Raw genomic sequence first — 16,790 nt, 5'->3', positions numbered from 1 at the left:
AGTGGATGGCCGAGGCCTGGGCCTGCCTGCCTGCCTGCCTGCCTGCCTGCCTGGGCTGGATACACCTCCTTAGCACCGATCAGCAGCATTAATTAGGACCTGGAGATAAGCTCGTTGACTCAGCTGTCTGGCCTGCGCACACACACCTGAGGAGAATTCCTTTTGAAATAATAGATGATATTTCCGAGCCGTGTGGAGGCGCCGGACCAGAGAGAATGGCAGACTTGGACGCTTGAGATGAATGCACTGCTCTCCAGGTGACATCCTGTAAATCACACTGTTCTGTCAAGACGGGAAAGCTGAACTTCATCAGAAGAGAGGGGGCGCTACCTCTATCATGAGGGACATTTAGGGCCACTGACTTTTTGATTTATTGAGGGGGTGCCGTTTTTTTAATCATTGTTGGTAGCTGTAAGATTAGGGCTGCACACATCGTTAGATTAGGGTCGACATTGCTGTCCAAGCTCATGATATGATTTTTGTTAATTGTCCCCAGGCTACATTTGGAGAAAGTGGGTCAGATCCTTGTTGGCAGTATGATGAGGCATGCCACAGTGGTTACGCTTCCTACTGATTGTTGGATCATTTAAAGCCCGTTTTTTCTGTTTGTCCAAGTTTGGTTAGTCGTGGTGTTGCAGCCTGGTGACCGTTTTCATCACTTTAGAGGCAGGTTCTGAAAGGAGGCACTTTAACATTATATGGCTCTTTGTGGCACAACGGCTACAAATGTTGCAAAGATGATGGCTGCTTACAGTGGTGGCTCCTCAACAGTGGCAGCCCATCACCCACATCAACACCACCAGGTCCAGCACCTTCTGCCTCCCCGCATGCACCACTACCACGCAGGCCAGCATCACTTGCAGCATCCTGGCTCTGCCGCCGCCGTGCACACGGTCCAGCAACACACCTCCACGGCTGTTGCAGCAGCGGTGATGCTGAACCCCGGCCAGCAGCAGCCCTACTTCCCCTCTCCTGCCCCCGGACAAGCCCCCGGGCCAGCGGCGGCTGCAGCTCCCGCCCAGGTTCAAGCAGCTGTTGCTGTCAAAGCTCACCAACACCACCATCAGCAGCAACACGCTCATCACCTACAACAGCAGCTAGATATAGAGCCTGACAGGCCCATCGGCTATGGAGCGTTTGGTGTTGTCTGGTAAGTGCACAACAATACGTTTCTTTAACATGGTACCAGTATCCATGCATGTTTCAGCCCATTTTAGTACAAGCCACATATGTCTAAGCTGTGTTGTGTTTTAGGCACATGTGGTTTGCCCAACTGCCAGGCAGCCATGGTTTGCATTCATTACAGTATATTATGAAAGTCAACCAGTAGTCTTGAGTCTAATTGAATTCTTGACAATGAAAGTCTTTTTCCGTCAATTTTGTCAGTTAAATTATGTTTGTGGTAATTCAGCTTAAATATCTGGAATTGCAACATTAATTGATAATCATGCTAACCAAATTAGGTTTATGTTAAATGTGATAACTCGGGCAACTTTCCAGTCTCTGAAGTTGATCTTTATACTGTAGTGATAGAAATGGAAGCTGATTGTTGTTGAAAGGAGGACAGCACATGTTAACCAATCTACATATATGACCAAAACACTAATATAGTGCAGCTTGCTGTAATGTTTACACAATGTGTAATAGGTGATGACAATAATCTGAGTTTTGCTTGAAAGCTACAAAGTTAAACAGAGCATGTAGGATTCATTGTTTTGGGAGCTTGACTGATACTTTTGACTAAAAGTCACAATATCTCAGCCTCTGCTGCTTTACACCAAACTAAGGTGGCAGTGTGTGTGGACACCGGTATGGATCTTAGAGCTTTGCGTTTCTAATAACTAAAAGGTGCTATATCAATTTGAAGTTTACCTCCAAAACATGGTCCTGCATTTGTCCAGCAGTTTTAAACTTTCTTCATATGACAACTTGAGAACAGGGCTGTCATGATGAGATGAGATTTGTTAAATCCAAAATTAGAGCAGTTTGTGTTAGTCATGAATAGAGCTCTTCAGTACAGTACAGTTAGATTACAGAATAGATATGTGGGAACTGGAGTCCCACTTTCCAAGTGACTCAAGAGAGATGCCTGTGATCAAAACAAACACGATCAATCATTTGATCACATTTGCTAGTACTGCAGTTTCCACCTCCGCAGCTAAGAACGGGCTTTAGGTTTTGATTGACTAAAGCCTGACATGTAGCTGCTAACTACCGTTGGTTTCACACAGTCCAAACCAATGCTGCTGTGAAGATTAATGTTACAAGAAGACACCGTAGTAATGTTACATTAACGGGGGCGTGTTTCAGTAAATATTGTACTGCAGCTGAAGCGTAAGGTAACTAACCCTATTCAGCATAAACTTCTCTGTGGCTGCAGCAACCTGCTGGTAATGTTACTTCTCTCATAACTGGAGAGACTGTCTTTGACAACAAACCCGCTAGACTCAGTCTCACACGCACAGGTGCAGCCAGGCTGTGGATGTCCTGACCACAGGGGAAGAAGTATTCAGGTCAATTATTTATGCTAATGTGCTAATACTCCAAAGTTCTGTATTCAAACCTTGACAAATTAAAAGTATCATAGCAAAATGTACTTGAAGTAGTCACATTACAGTAAAATGTTCCCTGTGAAAACATGACGATGTAGTAAAGCAGAAGTACAAAGTTACATAAAATGGAAATACTCAAGTAAGGTACATATACTTGAGTAAATGCACTTTGTCACAATCCATAAGTGGTGCTAACATAGCTTTTTGTCTAGTTACTGCTGCCACTGAGAAGTAAAATGTTAAACTTTATTTACTTTGATATTAATTATTCAGTCTATTCTGTAATCTTTTTTTTTTTTTTTTAGGGTTAGGGTCAGAAAATGTGTTATGTCACATTAATAAGTTGTTTCCTGTTAAACCCTGTGTTACTGGAACATTTTTCACTGTGCTCCTACATTTTTTTTCACTCAGAAGTACTCCTTGGGGAAAAAGTTGGCGTAGAGCCCTGATGTATCTTGGAATAATTGGATGCACCCTGTTTTTTTACAATGCTAGAGTCTTAATTCTGTAAAAGAATAACACAAGAGAAATACATCAGAAAGATAGTTGATGTTTCAATAATATTTCTTGGATATCTCAACACAGAATTCTCATAAAACACTGTTTTTCATTTACTACTATTTGTTGCAGTAGCTGGGCATTTAAAAAATTAGTTACTAGTGATGTGTGCTTGACTGGTGGGAGATTTGTTAGATTAGTAATCTCTGAAATATTTTTAATGTAAAATTTAAAGTATTTGAGTTATGAAGCCTTTTGTAAAATAGATAATTTTTTTAATATCATGACAATTTAAATGGAAAAAAATTTAAAATGTCTGACACAACCCCTGGACCCAGAGTGCTATGGACCCCTGGGACTCCCTGGAAACACGAAAAAATCCTTTTAGCTCCACTTCAGGCATCAGATCTCTGAATTACAGCACATATCGGCACAATAACGAGGTGGCTTCTTGTCAAGAACTTGTAAAGATGCACGTTTTAAAGGTACCGTGGGTGAATAAAGCTGCAAGAAGCAGTAATTTTGCCAAGGAAAGGAAGGACATTTGGTAGAAAAAAAAAAGCAAAAATGAGAGAAGTAAAGAAAGATAGAGGGCTCAAAGTCAAGAAACACTGATGGAAACAAAGGAGACAGAACTAAATGGATGAAGTGGCTGAAGTTTTCTTATAAACAAAGTTATATTTACATTCACTGTTTCTAACTAAAACATAAGTAATGTAATCTACCTCCATAAAACATTTCAAAGCTGTTTTTTTTTTTAAACAGGTGTCATCAACACCTCATGGATTACATGTTTACTAGCTAGTAGTCTTTTTCTTAGCTGCCTTTTGTTGGCACATTATAGGCACCTCTGAACCAGTGGAATAATGTGAAACAGTTGGCAGGAACGTGTAATAGTTGTCTAAAACTCATCAGGTCTCAATATGTCACAAGTCAAATTTTTTTTGGTCAAACCTCCGTTACCATTTTAACATTCTGACTCTCCCATGATTCTTTAAAAATGCTCCAAGCTGGATATTGCCAGTGCTTATATATGAAAACATCTCCGCTCAAGCTATAAAGAAGACAACTATGCCCCTCTACCCTGCTTCAGAAGCTTCAGGCAGAATATCTCTGTCCCACACTAAGCTAGTAGGTTAATAAACATGCATTACACCAGTATACACCGATACACTTCACTTTTGTTTACAGCTCTGTATTTTATTTATGACTTGTTCACAAGCTGTTTACCATCACAACAGTATATACTGTATACACCATTATTTTTTCTGTATGTATATGCTAAAATGTATTTTAACACTTGTCCTGTTATTATAATGTATTTCTTTACTTACATGTTTCTTTATACATTTGAGCATTTTACATTTGTCGGAGGGCGCCTGATATTTAAGATTTTCATTGCTAATGACTGCTTCACTGTAATTGTCGAGCACATGACAAATAAAGAACTTAAGTTTTGATCCATTGATGTCATACTACAGTCACAGGTTAACTACCTGTTGATACCATTGACAGTGACCTGAGTTACATACACGTCACAGCTAACTGACTAGGTTTACATGCACGCTAATAGTCTCTCATTATTCACTGTTTTCGATACGGGCCATGTAAACAGTATATGCTGTCTGGATATTCCGAAAATTATTTTGGATGTAGATCTTTCTGATTAAGAGATGTGGGATATAAAGAGAAATACTTATATGTTGAAGCTTTTTTGAAAGACTTGGATTTCAACTGGTTTTTGGCTATGTGTCTTTTCAAGAAGATGGTTGAAGCAATGAAAGTGAGGGGCTGTGTTCACACAGTTAAACAAGTCTGACACAGTTGGAAAACTCTGAAAAACAAATCCTACTTTGATCCAAAGAAGCAAAACACGTGAATAGCAATGGCACTTGTATTTCAGCAAATTACTGTTGCTGTTAACTTTTTTCACTCTTCCTCCTACTTTGGTGCAAACCCCTGTCACTTTTCCAGCAGTTGCCAGCAAAATAACTCCTGCAAGCTTTGTGTTGTTCTAGGGAAGGAGCAGCCATTATTCTGAAAAACCTGTGCATTTGTTGCTAAACTTGTCTGACTCGATGAACTTGGAGACGGATCGGATAATTTGGAGACAGTTCCTGACTTGAACCATTACTAGATTCCCATCGCAAGTAAGAATATTGTCTTTTAAGGATAAGGGCAAAAACCGGAGTATTTTAATGCATTTAAATGTGAACTATGTGAAATTTTCCCTCGCTACCATGAGCACGCACACTGAAGTACTAGAGAATCTGATGAAACTCCTTGGACTAGTTTGTCATTCTATGGCCTCCTCCAAATGGCCAAAAATGCTGGAAAATTTCACACTAAATTCAAAATGGCAGACTTTTTGTTGGATTTAGGTCATGGAACCAAAGTCTTTTTTTTTTTAAGTCTGGACCTGATAAATGTGCCCTCCAAATTTCATATACAGTGGGTACGGAAAGTATTCAGACCCCTTCACTTTTTCCACATTTTGTTATGTTACAGCCTTATTCCAAAATGGATTAAATTATTTTTTTTCCTCATCAATCTACACACAATACCCCATAACGACAAAGTGAAAAAAAGTTTTTTAGAAAGTTTTGCAAATGTATTAAAAATAAAAAACTGAAATATCACCTGTACAATAAGTATTCACACCCTTTGCTATGACACTCAAAACTGAGCTCAGGTGCATCCTGTTTCCACTGATCGTCCTTGAGATGTTTCTACAACTTGACAGGAGTCCACCTGTGGTAAATTCAATTGATTGGACTTGATTAGGAAAGGCACACACCTGTCTATATAAGGTCCCACAGCTGACAGTGCATGTCAGAGCAGAAACCAAGCCATGAAGTCAAAGGAATTGTCTGTAGACAAGGATTGTATCGAGGCACAGATCTGGGGAAGGGTACAGAAAAATTTCTGCAGCGTTGAAGGTCCCGAAGAGCACAGTGGCCTCCATCATTCGTAAATGGAAGAAGTTCAGAACCACCAGGACTCTTCCTAGAGCTGGCCTCCCGTCCAAACTGAGCAATCGGGGGGGAAGGGTCTTGGTCAGGGAGGTGACCAAGAACCCGATGGTCATTCTGACAGAGCTCCAGCGTTACTCTGAGGAAATGGGAGAACCTTCCAGAAGGACAACCATCTCTGCAGCACTCCACCAATCAGGCCTTTATGGTAGAGTGACCAGACAGAAGCCTCTCCTCAGTAAAAGGCACATGACAGCCCGCTTGGAGTTTGCCAAAAGGCACCTAAACGACTCTCAGACCATGAGAAACAAGATTCTCTGGTCTGATGAAACCAAGATAGAACTATTTGGCCTGAATGCCAAGCGTCACGTCTGGAGGAAACCAGGCACCGCTCATCACCTGGCAAATACCATCCCTACGGTGAAGCATGGTGGTGGCAGCATCATGCTGTGGGGATGTTTTTCAGCGGCAGGAACTGGGAGACTAGTCAGGCTAGAGGGAAAGATGAATGCAGCAAAGTACAGAGACATCCTGGATGAAAACCTGCTCTAGAGCACTCAGGATCTCAGACTAGGGTGACGGTTCACCTTCCAACAGGACAACGACCCGAAGCACACAGCCAAGATAACGAAGGAGTGGCTTCGGGACAAGTCTGTGAATGTCCTTGAGTGGCCCAGCCAGAGCCCAGACTTGAACCCCATTGAACATCTCTGGAAAGACCTGAAAATAACTGTGCAGTGACGCTCCCCATCTAACCTGACAGAGCTTGAGAGGATCTGCAGAGAAGAATGGGAAAAACACCCCAAATGCAGGTGTGCCAAGCTTGTAGCATCATGCCCAAGAAGACTTGAGGCTGTAATCGCTGTCAAAGGTGCCTCAACAAAGTACTGAATAATGGGTGTGAATACTTATGTACATATGATATTTCAGTTTTTTATTTTTAATACATTTGCAAAAATTTCTAAAAAACTTTTTTCACTTTGTCATTATGGGGTATTGTGTGTAGATTGATGAGGAAAAAAAATAATTTAATCCATTTTGGAATAAGGCTGTAACATAACAAAATGTGGAAAAAGTGAAGGGGTCTGAATACTTTCCGTACCCACTGTATCTTGGTCAAACTGAAAGGAGGGGACCATGCACAAGACCCATAAAACATTTATATTTCCCCCCCAATGTATTCCCTGATGTACGTGCCAATTTCCATGAGGTAGCCCTATTACCTTGTTTTCCCGATTGAGTAGGGAAAATGAAATTAATGATAATTAAAGTTGCAAGCAGTGATAATTGGGCCCTCACACCTCCAGTCCCTTTACAGACCACTTCCTGTTTCATGATGAAACATTGAAATTTGAGGCCTTGCCAAGCTCTTTTCTACACAGTAACTAAGTTTGAAGTGGATCAGAGCACCTTTAGCCTCTCACAAATGCAATTTATTTGTGATGATAATAATAATAATAATCCTCAGAATTACAGTAGGTCCTGGGTGTGCCACTCAGTGCTTGGGCCCTGATCTAATAATCTCTACAAAAATTATAGGTCAGCTGGGCAAATAGCACTGTTTGGGCCCTAATGAATATTTTGTTTACTTCATCAGTGTGATATGAGAGGGAGAGAGCGAGAGAGAGAGGTGCTGTGCGTCTAGGTCATTCACTGTCCCTTAAGTTGTGTTATGTTCAAGATAAGTCCTGTCCCGTCATAGACCATGGTAACAGACTGGGATGTCAAGATGTGCTGTTTAATTTCTTTTGAAGAAGCACAAAGAAACAGGGCAATGTCTCTCTCTCTCTGTCTGCATGCAAATCTGCTGCTGCAGTCTTTCCATTGATCTGATATCAATCAGTTCAGACTTGTACCAGGTTCAAAGTGATGCTTCTTGCCATTCCCCATATACTTTTCATATGCAGAAGGATTTTATTTTATTGGATTAACTTAGTGTAGACAGAATTGGAAGTCACACTGGCCAAGTAAGATGTGGGTTTCAGTTACAGTTTATCAGTCAGTCAGTTTATTAGATTGTTTGTTCGCTTACACTTGTTTATTTCAGTGAACTTTGTAAAGCACTATGAGACACTCTGTTGTGATATTGGGCTATACAAATAAAATTGAATTGAATTGAATTACTGACATAAATGTTTGTAGTGTTTCTTGCTAGTGATTTTTGGCATGTTATGGGTCATCATCTGGCCTAAATTGTGTTCGGGAAATACCTATGTTGTATCTTTTGTTCTGCTATCTCATTTGATTTTTGAACATTATTCCATTCAACACAAGCTGGTTGTAAATCAAAATGAAATATCAGGTGCAGGATATGTGAGGTTCACATAATGACGGCTTTGGGGTCTGAAGTTACACTAAATTTGACTAATACTCCTCTTGCCACATCTAAATAAGTGTGCTCTTTACTATAAGTCTGATGTAGTATCGGAGCTCTTGACTAACGTCTCTACTGGTAGCATTGATGCAACAAACTTTCTCAGTTTGGTTGCACCAGCACGATTTGGTTGCACGTTTTCTTGGGTTTAGTATTTCTGTGTAGTATTAGTCAATGACCATGCATGTTGATGAGTAGTTGTCTTGGTCTTATAAAAGTTTCTCTTCCACATTATGTGGCTGACATAATGGATTATATCCTACTTGGTATCTTTCCCGGAGCCTTTTGTGCTTTCCTATCTCTCAGGTTCGGGTGGATCGTGGTCAAGGTACACCTGGCTGCTGTTCTCTGGCTTCCATGGATCGCTGCTGTGAACTGTCTGCTGCTGCTTCTTTTTAACTATTATGAGTCATTATTATCTATTATTGGTCTTTTTATTATTATTCATATATTCAATATTGATATGTTTATTCACTCTTCATATTGGTCATTATTAGTCGTATTCCTATTATCAGTGATATAGTAGTTATACTGTAGTAGATGTAGTTTTTATCTATACATCTATACAAACATTTTAATGCAGGCCTTTTACTTGTAGTAGTTACCATAGTGTGGTATTACAACTTTTACTTAAAGATCTGAGTACTCCCATCACTGTGCTTTATCTATTGGCTGAAAGTTCACTCTCTCCTCATTTTTGCGTTTTAAAGTAATCAACTATTGACTGCTTCATATTTGGAACATGGTAACCTGTAAATGGATTCGTTTGCCATTACGTACACTAGCATCACACACGTTGCACTTCAACGCACACGCTTATCACACGTTGTGTGTAGGCCGCTAGGTGCTGACAGAACATCATGCAGTTGCATGAATGCGAACACATGAAATTTTGACATGACAAAAAATGGTTGCATGTTTTACCATTTTGGTTGCAGTCTAGAGCCATGGGTATTCCGAAGAAGATGAGCTCTTAATTCAAGTAATCGTGAATGTAATTATTTTTGTGTTGTCTGTGCTGTAAATTCTCAAATAAAAGCTTGTATTAAAGTTTTCATTCACTCATTAAACAAACAGAAAGAGCAGAGTTGTGAGTACAGAATAAAATGACTCAAGCTTGAGCTGTGGAAATGTAGATTACACTGAATTTGCCTAGTAAACATGGAGGTAGTGTTCAGTTTACAGTAAATATATACAGGAGCAGATCAGAAAACAGAGGATGCTCTTACTGAAATATGATGGGATGAATTGGAAATAAAGGCCTAATAACAGCTGGGTAGATTAGAAATAAATAAAGGCTAATGCAAGAATATTGGCAACTATTAAAGCTAACGACTGGGACACAGAGACAACTATTCTAGCTCAGTCACAGCTATAGGCAACTTGGAGTGACCAATTAACCTAACCTTCATATCTTTGGACCGTGGGAGGAAGCTGGAGTACACATGCAAGCATATGGGAAAAACTCTAAATGGAAACCATGTATGGCCCCAGCAGGCCAGCAGGTTTGAACCCTCTTGCAGTGCGAAACACTGCTATTGGCAGATTACCATTATAAGGTTAGAAGGGCCACCAAAACATTAAAAATAATTATCTGGGGACCATGGGTGCTTAGTTACAGTTAAAAGTGGGTGTTATGGTAAGGGACGGGCAAGGGGAGGTATGATAGGAACATTTTCATTTAATTAACATCTGAAAATGCCATTTCCTACAACACAGCGTATTATACAACGTATACATTGTGTGTGTGTGTGTGTGTGAGTGTGTATCAATAGGTTGTCAATGCTATTAGGAGGAAGATGATCATTCACATGCATACCATTTGGGCTTCTTGCCCAAGGACACTTTGTCATGCACACCAATCTTTGCTGATGCTCTGGTTGATGAATGAGGTTGGAACAATGGAACAAACGGAACTAAACTAAATTATTAGATTATATTCCTCATAAAATCGCCTTAATCTTAATCATGTGTTTGTTGTCTTTACCCAGGTCAGTGACAGACCCCAGAGATGGAAAACGAGTCGCCCTAAAAAAGATGCCCAATGTCTTCCAAAACCTAGTATCTTGCAAGAGGGTATTTCGGGAGTTGAAAATGCTGTGTTTCTTCAAACATGAAAATGTAAGTAAACAGCAAAGCTAAAATTTGCCATCTACAGTCATAAACACACATGTAAGATTTACAGGTTTGCACCCTGGGGGCATGACGATTACACGACACAAAAATGTAAAATAGTTGCCTACGAATAATTTGCATCAAACTGTTCTTACTTAAGGTACTTGTGAGGATACTCGCACCGCATCTTAGGAGAGGAGAGAGTTATATGAACCACCTTATGTCAAATCTGTTCCAAACTGGATGATTGATTGACAGCTACACACACACACACACACACACCTGGCAAAACATAATTTGCATTTGCATATGAGGTGGGTAAAAGGACCTGTGACAAACACGTTGCATCGATACCGTCATAGACTGCAATCTGCGTGAGGCCCGCACCGTGGGACGCTGTCATTCTACCAGACCGTTTAATCTGTGACACAAACATCTCATCAATACCACCAGACTCATAGTAGACTGTGTGTCAAAGCACTTACTCCTGAAAAGGCACAAGTATGCAGACATATGGTTAAAAAAAATGTGCCTTTTGCTAGAACATGATGAATTTGCCATCTAGTGAATTGTATCTAAATCATATAAAACATCCCTTGATCCCCTTGTGGGATTCAACTGAAAACTGAGGTAGTGAGATAGCCGGTGGTAATAACATTATCCGTTTATTCCCTCATTCTTTTTAGAAATAATAAAATTTTAAATCTATCAATCATTTTGTAGAAATTAAAGTTCGAGGGGACATTCACGCCCCTTCAATGAACACAGCCCCATTTCCCGGTAAGTGATGCCTATATTTTTATTAAATACTTTTTTATTGTATTTTTCCAAATACTTTATTTATTTATTTTAAAAAAACAATTTCTTTCTTTACGCAGTTACTGCTGATGAACTGGAAGGTATAAACATTACTAAATCAGAAATCGGTCTGTATAGTCCTCTCTTCATTTTTTTAATGCAACTGCGACAACTTTTACAAGACAAATTAATATTTGAAACGACTTACAGATCTGGTGGAAGTGTCGGCATGCCGGTTCCAGTGTGGAAACCCTCCCGATTTTCGCAATGATCCAGAGGCCGTCCTAGAGGAGAATGCTGGATTTCCACACGTAGAGTATCCAAGCTCCGCCGGTGGGGTAAATCCTCTGATAAAGACCGTGGCACGTCCATCATCAAACCGGCTAAGGAGAAAAAAGGCCGTATCTCTTGGCTAAAAGAGTGGATTTTGATCAGACAGCACAATAACATCCAGACGGAAGGCCCGGCAAGTGACCCTGTCACCGAACAAATTGAATCTGGTAAGTTGATGAAACATTTTTAAAAATGTAATGTTATCCTTTCTTCTTCATGTTGCATATCTTATAATGGGGTTGAACACCGAGCACACTGAACACTAATAAAACTATGTCATGATGCCCTCTACAGATCAGGGGGTTGTAGATTGTAAACTCTGGTGTTGACTCAATGTTTCTTATGCCATTTTATTTCTATTTAGTGAACACTAACACTATATACTGTTGTTATGAGTACTTATATTGTTCTGTTCTTATTCTTACTGTTGTAGTTTATTTCTAATTTTCTTACTGTACATAGAGAGACAAGTTTCACTGGAGTCAAATTCCTTGTTTGCTTGTACAAACTTGGCCAATAAAGTTGATTCTGAAGTTGATTCTGACATGAGAAACAAAACATACAGCGTGATGACTCAATGTTATCCGTCCGCTTGCACGATTCAAATAAGACCTGTTTTAGTAGTCTAGAGTCTAGAGTCTAGAGTAATGCAGAAGCTAGTCATAGCGTCATAAATAGGCAAAAATGATAACAATCACAACATTGTATTGTATGTAATATGATATTACTGCCTCGAAGTATCGATTGTGATAAAATCTCAACTCAAATCCAATAATAAATGACAAAAAGTAATTGGATTCATAAGTAGCATTACCAAATTGTGAAATACATTGTTACAAGTAAAAGCGTTTCATTCTAACCCTTACTAAAGATATCTGTTTATGGTTCAGTCACTGCTTTTTCCACTGCAGGGTAGTTTAATTCTATAGCAATGCAAATTCAACAATCACACACACATACACATACACATACACATACATACACACACACACACACACACACACAGATTAACTTGATATTTTTCTCGTCACAGAGGCACCACAGAGGGAAGAACTACCGTGCTGGTCTGACTTTTTGGGTTGCATCTTGGGATACAAGCTCCCTCTCAACGTTGGAGAAGTGAAAGAACAGAGACCTACAATTTGCAGCAGTTGGTTCTTTTCTGAGACATCCTCGGCTTAAGCCAGACCCTGTCTTCCTCCATTCTAGTGTTATGTGAGAAGTTGTAAGGTGTGACATTTTGACATGGCTGAAGAGGTAAATTTAAGGTTTGAACCACATTCCACCACATTTCCCACTCTCCAACTCCAATCTCAGAGGCCAGACGTTAAGATGTGATACAACTGGAATTGATTGGTGAAAACATGCGAAATGACTTTTCTGTCACTGTTAACGACGAGGATGACACTGTCCTGTCAGCCTTTCAAGGTTTAGTGGACCGGTTAGTACAATCATTTATGTCTGATGCTAACCTTGAACTCGTGCAGGTGGTACGGAATGCTAGAGGCAGAGAACGTGACCTCGTAAAAAAAAGAATGCTCAACATTTGTACGTTGTACACAATAGATGCAACCTGCTTTGCTTTTGCTCATCTGACCTTTCCTAAACTCGACGACACAGCATCACTCGCCATAAAAGGGGTTTTCAGTTGAAAAACTCGACACTTCTAAAATATTCAGAGTGGTCTATGACAAAAGATGTCTGTTTGCTGATGGGAAAACTTTAGCCTTTGGCCTTTTGGCTATTAGGATAGATGATAGAAAAATGTCACACCTCACCACTATGGAGGAAATCAATTTTGATCCTAGACTCTTATTTTGTAAAAGGTGTGTTGGAAAAACTGTGAACATGTGATGGATTGGAAACCGGAAAACATTGTTTGGATTTATACTTGTTTTCGATGTACAACATACGCTGAACTGCAAAAGATGAATAAAACAATCACATTTGTAAATGGCCTGCCTGATTCTTTTGAAGATGAAAACCTGTTTCCCTCCGAACAAAATCATTTGATCATTCTGGACAATTTTTTCTTGCTCCAGGTCTGGCTGCGTTAGGCTATCTCTGGCGCTCGAGGTTTGACTATCTCAGACTTTCTCAGGCAGGTAATCCTTACATCATGTAGAGGGCAGGGTGGAGGCGTGGCTGTATAGCTTTCTTCACCACAAGATCATCGCTGTGAAAAAGAGACAATCTTTTGTTTCAAGTCAGTGTGGCTACTTTGGTAAAAGGTCCTAACGTTTCACCTTCATCCAGCTGATAAAAACAGAGATCACCTGTTTCATACTTGCACACATAGCCCCAGACCCCACGTAGTCTGTGTTTCTGAAAACTGTTTTTCAGGATCACAGACAAAAGCTCCAGATCACAGACTGGCCCCTGTCAATGGGGATCATTAATGTAAACTGTTCAAAGACGTGATCAGAGAGTGATCATATGACCAAAAATCTCAGTGAATTCAGAGGGGCAGTCTACTTCTATGCTCCACACTGAAGATGAGACAGTGAAGGATAAACATTACAATCACTGTTGGAAATAAGAAGGCTTGGAAGGTGTTGCAACAAGTTGTAAACAGAGGCTCTGACTGTGTCCCAGCTATGGTTACTCTCCATTATCACTTTTTAACCGACACCCAGCTGCCAGTCAGAATCGAGTGTTCATCCAGACCATGGTGTAAGTTGCAGTAGTAAACAGACCATTGACTCTAGGCTATTAACCAAGAAGGAGTGTGACTGAAGAAGAGTCTGTCTACTGTGATCCACTGGACTAATATTTTAGCAGTCTAGCAGCAGACTGTTAGCCACATTATGTTAAATTACTGTATACACAACAAGAATGTAAAAAAAGAGACACCATTGCTTTGCCTGAAATTAATGACTGCCCTTCAATAGAATACTGGCACACATGCTTCTGATACTGAAATCATAACCTTTATGCATACCTCTATATATAGAGATTAATATAATTTATTTTTATCATTGATTTATAGTGCAGGCAGTCAATTAGTTTGAAAAAATACAATCCAGTGGCACAGATGAAGATCAAACTGTATTCTTCTGTGTTGTTTATCAGGCAAAGACTAACCCTTCCCCTCCCATCTCCCCGAGATTCCTCAACACTGGGGATTCTTTCACAACCATTGCCTCCAATTTCCGTCTAGGAGTGTGAATCGTGGCCAATTTTGTGAAAAGCACCTATGATGTCATCTAGGCACAACTGAGGGAAACACACATGCCAGCTCTGGAGGAACATAGACAGGAAATTGCATGAGAAATGGAATTTCCCAAACTGTATTGGTGCATTTGATGGGAAGCATGTTGAAATTCTCCGTGGTCCTCACTTTGGTGGATTCAGACTACCAGTTACTGGCTGTTGATGTGGGAGGTTCTGGAAGCAATAGTAATGGAGACATCTTAGCCCACTCCTCTCTGGAAAAGGTCCTTCAAGCTGGTACCTTGAATATATCAGTACCATGCCCACTCATTTTATCACCCGAGTTGCGGCCAGTGCAATTTGTGATGATGGCAAATAAGGCTATCCCGATGACAACCTTTCCCCTCTGTCTCTATGCAGGGAAATGCTTGCCAGAGGATGACTGGGTGTTAAAGTATTGCCTCTCCAGAGCTGACCACATTGCCGAGATTTTTTTTTGTGCATTCTCAGCCAGTGCTCAAGAGTGTATAAACGCTGGCTGCAAGTTTCACCGGATAGAGCTGATAGCATCATCAAAGCCACCTACATCCTGACAAACTACCTCTGTGGTGCAGATGGGAACCACAGCACTGATGTTATAGATGAAGGTGCTGATGATGTGGTTGGCAGCACAATGGGTGCCATTAGGAGTGCTGGAGGAAACAGAGCGTTAGCTAAAATATTGACAAGGGGGGATACGTTTCACCAGCATTTCACCTCACTTGCTAGCCAAGTCCTTTTGCAAAATGACCATGTGCGTGTTAGTCTCCCTTTAAGTGCTTCATGATTCAGACTTTTCCTTCAATCCTTTTGAAGTTACTGAACTGAACTTGTATATATTATCTAGCTGTGGACGTCAATGTTCATGTTGTATATATATATAATTTTAATTCTTCAAGATTAAATTAACTCTTAGTGCTTTAAATAAATACAACCAATAAATGCAATGTCTTGTTAAATTATTGTTATCAAATGTTGTGAGCGATTCATGCTCAAAGGAACATCAAATTAAGTATATTTAAAAGTATTATACCTATACAATACCAGTCAAAAGTTCAGACACACTTTCTCATTCAATGTTTTTTCTTTATTTTTTACTATTTTCTACATTGTAGAGTAATATTCAAGACATCAAAACTATGAAGGAAAACATCTGTAATTATGTAGTAAACAAAAAAAGTGTTAAGAATGAAGTGGCCACCTTATGCTTTGATTACAGCTTTGCACACTCTTGGCATTCTCTCATGAAGCTTCTGGAGGTAGTCACCTGGAACGGTTTTCCAGAGGTGCATAACCTCGATATTCCAAACTTTTGGCTTGTGCTGTATACAGAAACAGTGGTACATAATCTGAACTGACATGTGGCCGCCATGTACCCAGTCCAGAAATATCTCATCTCCCCTAATAGATGAATAGAGCCCCTTTACACCAATGATATAATGCCCTATAATGATAGTAGTATACAATAAAATCGTTTACAATTTCCACCTCCTCTTTTGTTTTCTAGCCTGCCCACTTTTTTGTCTCTTTTTCCTTCCTTTTCTTCCGTCTCGCGCTTGCATGGATTTTCTCTGGGTATTCCAGCCTCCTCCCAGTCCAAAGACATGTAGGCTAGGTCAATTGGTGGCTCTAAATTGCCTGTAAGTGTGAGCCTGAATGATTGTCTGTCTCTATGTGTTGTACCTGTGATTGACTGGCGGTCATTCCAGGAATAAGCATTATGAATGGATGAATGGATGGATGGATGACATTAATGTTAGCTAAATAGCTAATGTTAGCCAAATCGGCTATGACACTGTTGCCTTGCTACATCCTAAAGTAACCCCTCCCTCTCTCTGACGCCCACCTCTGAGCCAGGTTTTTCTTTGCCATTGTCGCCTGATACTTGCTCATGTGGGGATTCTTGAATCCTTAATTTTGAATTCTTGAATCGTTGAGCCTCTCTTAATTATAGAG

General features: G+C 40.1%; 1 protein-coding gene and 1 long non-coding RNA gene across 3 annotated transcripts in view; both read left to right on the top strand.

Annotated features, from left to right (window-relative positions):
- The first annotated feature begins 636 nt into the window (after nt 1-636).
- nlk2 (nemo-like kinase, type 2) overlaps nt 637-16,790 on the top strand; it is a 40,744-nt gene continuing 24,590 nt past the window's right edge. For both annotated transcript variants that reach the window (XM_070829209.1, XM_070829210.1), the window contains exons 1-2: nt 637-1,150; nt 10,388-10,517. In XM_070829209.1, coding sequence (XP_070685310.1) covers nt 699-1,150; nt 10,388-10,517 — 582 coding nt within the window. In that variant the 5' untranslated portion in view covers nt 637-698. The remainder of the gene's footprint in view (nt 1,151-10,387; nt 10,518-16,790) is intronic.
- LOC139199988 (uncharacterized) lies at nt 11,162-13,541 on the top strand. The gene is made up of 3 exons (XR_011584159.1): nt 11,162-11,291; nt 11,390-11,809; nt 12,676-13,541. It is a non-coding gene; the product is annotated as an uncharacterized lncRNA (long non-coding RNA).

This window comes from Pempheris klunzingeri, chromosome 4 (assembly GCF_042242105.1).
Source record: "Pempheris klunzingeri isolate RE-2024b chromosome 4, fPemKlu1.hap1, whole genome shotgun sequence".
Taxonomy (NCBI): domain Eukaryota; kingdom Metazoa; phylum Chordata; class Actinopteri; order Acropomatiformes; family Pempheridae; genus Pempheris; species Pempheris klunzingeri.
This window is presented reverse-complemented; position numbering and strand designations above follow the sequence as displayed.